The sequence below is a fragment of the Equus quagga genome, chromosome 13, assembly GCF_021613505.1.
Source record: "Equus quagga isolate Etosha38 chromosome 13, UCLA_HA_Equagga_1.0, whole genome shotgun sequence".
NCBI classification, from domain to species: domain Eukaryota; kingdom Metazoa; phylum Chordata; class Mammalia; order Perissodactyla; family Equidae; genus Equus; species Equus quagga.
The window spans coordinates 72,671,677-72,673,748 of NC_060279.1; the positions used below are offsets into that span (position 1 = coordinate 72,671,677).

The following is a 2,072-nucleotide window of genomic DNA, read 5'->3' on the forward strand; positions in this document are numbered from 1 at the left end:
CGGCGGCCGGCCGCGCCCCGGGGGACCGGTCCCCGAGCCGGGGAGCGCGCGGGCCCGCCGAGCGGGCTCCCGAGGCGGCCGGCGGGGTCCCCCGGGGGTGGCGGGCCAGGTGCCCGCCGGGCACACCCGGCCCCGGGCTGCGAAGGGGCGGCCAGGGAGGCAGGTAGAGGTCTGCGGTGGCAGGTCGCAGAGAAGGGGCCCCAGGCGGACTCAGCGGCCTGGGGCCTCACCTCTCCCTCGCACCCCACCACCACCCCTGGGAGGGGAGTGGGCGCCGCCCTGGGAGACCTGCTCCTGGGGGCTGAGCGGTGCCTCCCCGGCGGCACAGCCCCTCCCTCCGGTCTGGTCTGTAAGATGGGGAGGCCACAGGGAGGAGGACGAAATGGCCCATCCAGAGGCACTAGGGAGAGCCAGGACAGCACCCATCGACCCTGGAAAGTCTGTAGAGCCAGGGTGGCCTTCCCGCCATAACCCCCTCCCCCAGTTCATTCACTCATCCATTATTCAACAGATATTTTCCAAACTCTGCCCAGTGTCCTGGCACAGTGTCCCTGGACAGGCACAGCGGGGACCCTGCCCACAAGGGACTTTGAGTCCTGGAGGAGGGACTAACCACGCGCACGTGAGAAGGATTCAGTCGTTCAACAAAAAGAGTTCCTACTAAGTGCCAGCTCCAGAGCTGGAGGGACTGGAGAAGCTCTCTAAGGTCCAAACTCCTTAAGTCATCTCTTCCTACTAATATCGTGGATAAACGGTCACTCTTCTGTTTAAAGCCTTCTCTCTAAAAAAGATGTAGTTACCTTAGAACCTGGGACGGCAGGCTGTTCGAAAAGTGGAAGAAAGGTCTTCCTCATCCCAGCCCAAAAAATGCCCAGTTGGTCACCTCTCCAGATGTGATGTGGATGTTACTCACATCATCCCTCGGTCATTTCCTATTTGTGAGACTTGGGACAAATCACTTTACCCATCTGAGCCTTGCTTTCCTCATGTCTAAATTGGAGGTGCTGATAAACACCTAAGATGATGGGAGAATTAAATAGAGGATCTATGGATCTACGAAGTGGCCTCTACCAGCAGATCTCAGTAAAGGTTATTTGTGTCTGAATCTGGACCCTGAACTGCCCTGTGGAGAACAAAATGGCAAAGAGGCACATATGACAAAGAGAAAGGGTTTAATCCAGAGGTTGTCAAACTTTTAAAAGTCACCAAATTTTTCAATTAAAAAAAATTCCACAGAATCCGGACCGCAAAGTTTTCACGTCTCACTCATTCTAGGACACGTGAGTTTGCATATGCTGTTCCCTCTGTTTAGAATGTCCTTCTACATTGAATCCATCTGGAAAACTCTTCCTCCTCCCGCAGGGGCTTGTTTATCTTTGTGTCACAAGCATCTATCACTATTCCTGGCAGAAAGTAGGTACACAATGACTGTTTGTCAGACTATGCCAATACAACAAATTTTATACCAATTTCTAGTTAAACCTCCATACTAAAACAGTGAGGGGGAAAAACGGCTGAGAGTGTGGAAATAATAAAGTGTATTTGGTTGAGAAACTGTGGAAATTGTCATAGAGGTTCTTTTCCCTTTTCATACTATTTTCCCAGTGCCCATGGTTTTACATAATAACATTAATAATAAGCAGTTCTCTATCTGTAGGTCGCAAAACAAATTTTAATGATCCTTAATTTGTACTTGGGAATAAATGCACAACCATAGCACGAGGATGTAATTTGGAAGCAGAAGACAAGAAAGAAACTGGATATGGAAATAATACACTCAGCCAAATTTGAATATGTAATCAGTAGTTTTACAAAAACTCCCAAAACTTGACTTGCTCTAGCCAAATACTCCCTGAGAATATGAGCACAGTTTGAAAAAACCCTCGTCTAGACAACAATTGTCTACGGAATTCATAGAAGGGATATTCACTGTGGATTGGCATGCTCAGGGAATAATTTATGGAGGAGGTAGCGTTGCAATGGATCTTGAAGACTCATAGAAAAGGAGGGAGAGTGTTTTAACTTGGGGAAAGAAGTAAGGGAAGTTGGTAAGCAGTTCTACAATGGGAGGG

At 49.6% G+C, this 2,072-nt stretch overlaps 1 protein-coding gene across 1 annotated transcript in view; it reads right to left on the reverse strand.

The window, feature by feature from the left end:
* Nucleotides 1–426, reverse strand: part of CDYL2 (chromodomain Y like 2) — a 157,165-nt gene extending 156,739 nt beyond the window's left edge. Inside the window, exons 1-2 of the mRNA XM_046682054.1 lie at nucleotides 231–426; nucleotides 27–171 (exon numbers count right to left, since the gene is read on the reverse strand). Of these exons, the coding sequence (XP_046538010.1) occupies nucleotides 27–171; nucleotides 231–426 (341 nt within the window). The remainder of the gene's footprint in view (nucleotides 1–26; nucleotides 172–230) is intronic.
* Nucleotides 427–2,072: the final 1,646 nt, after the last annotated feature.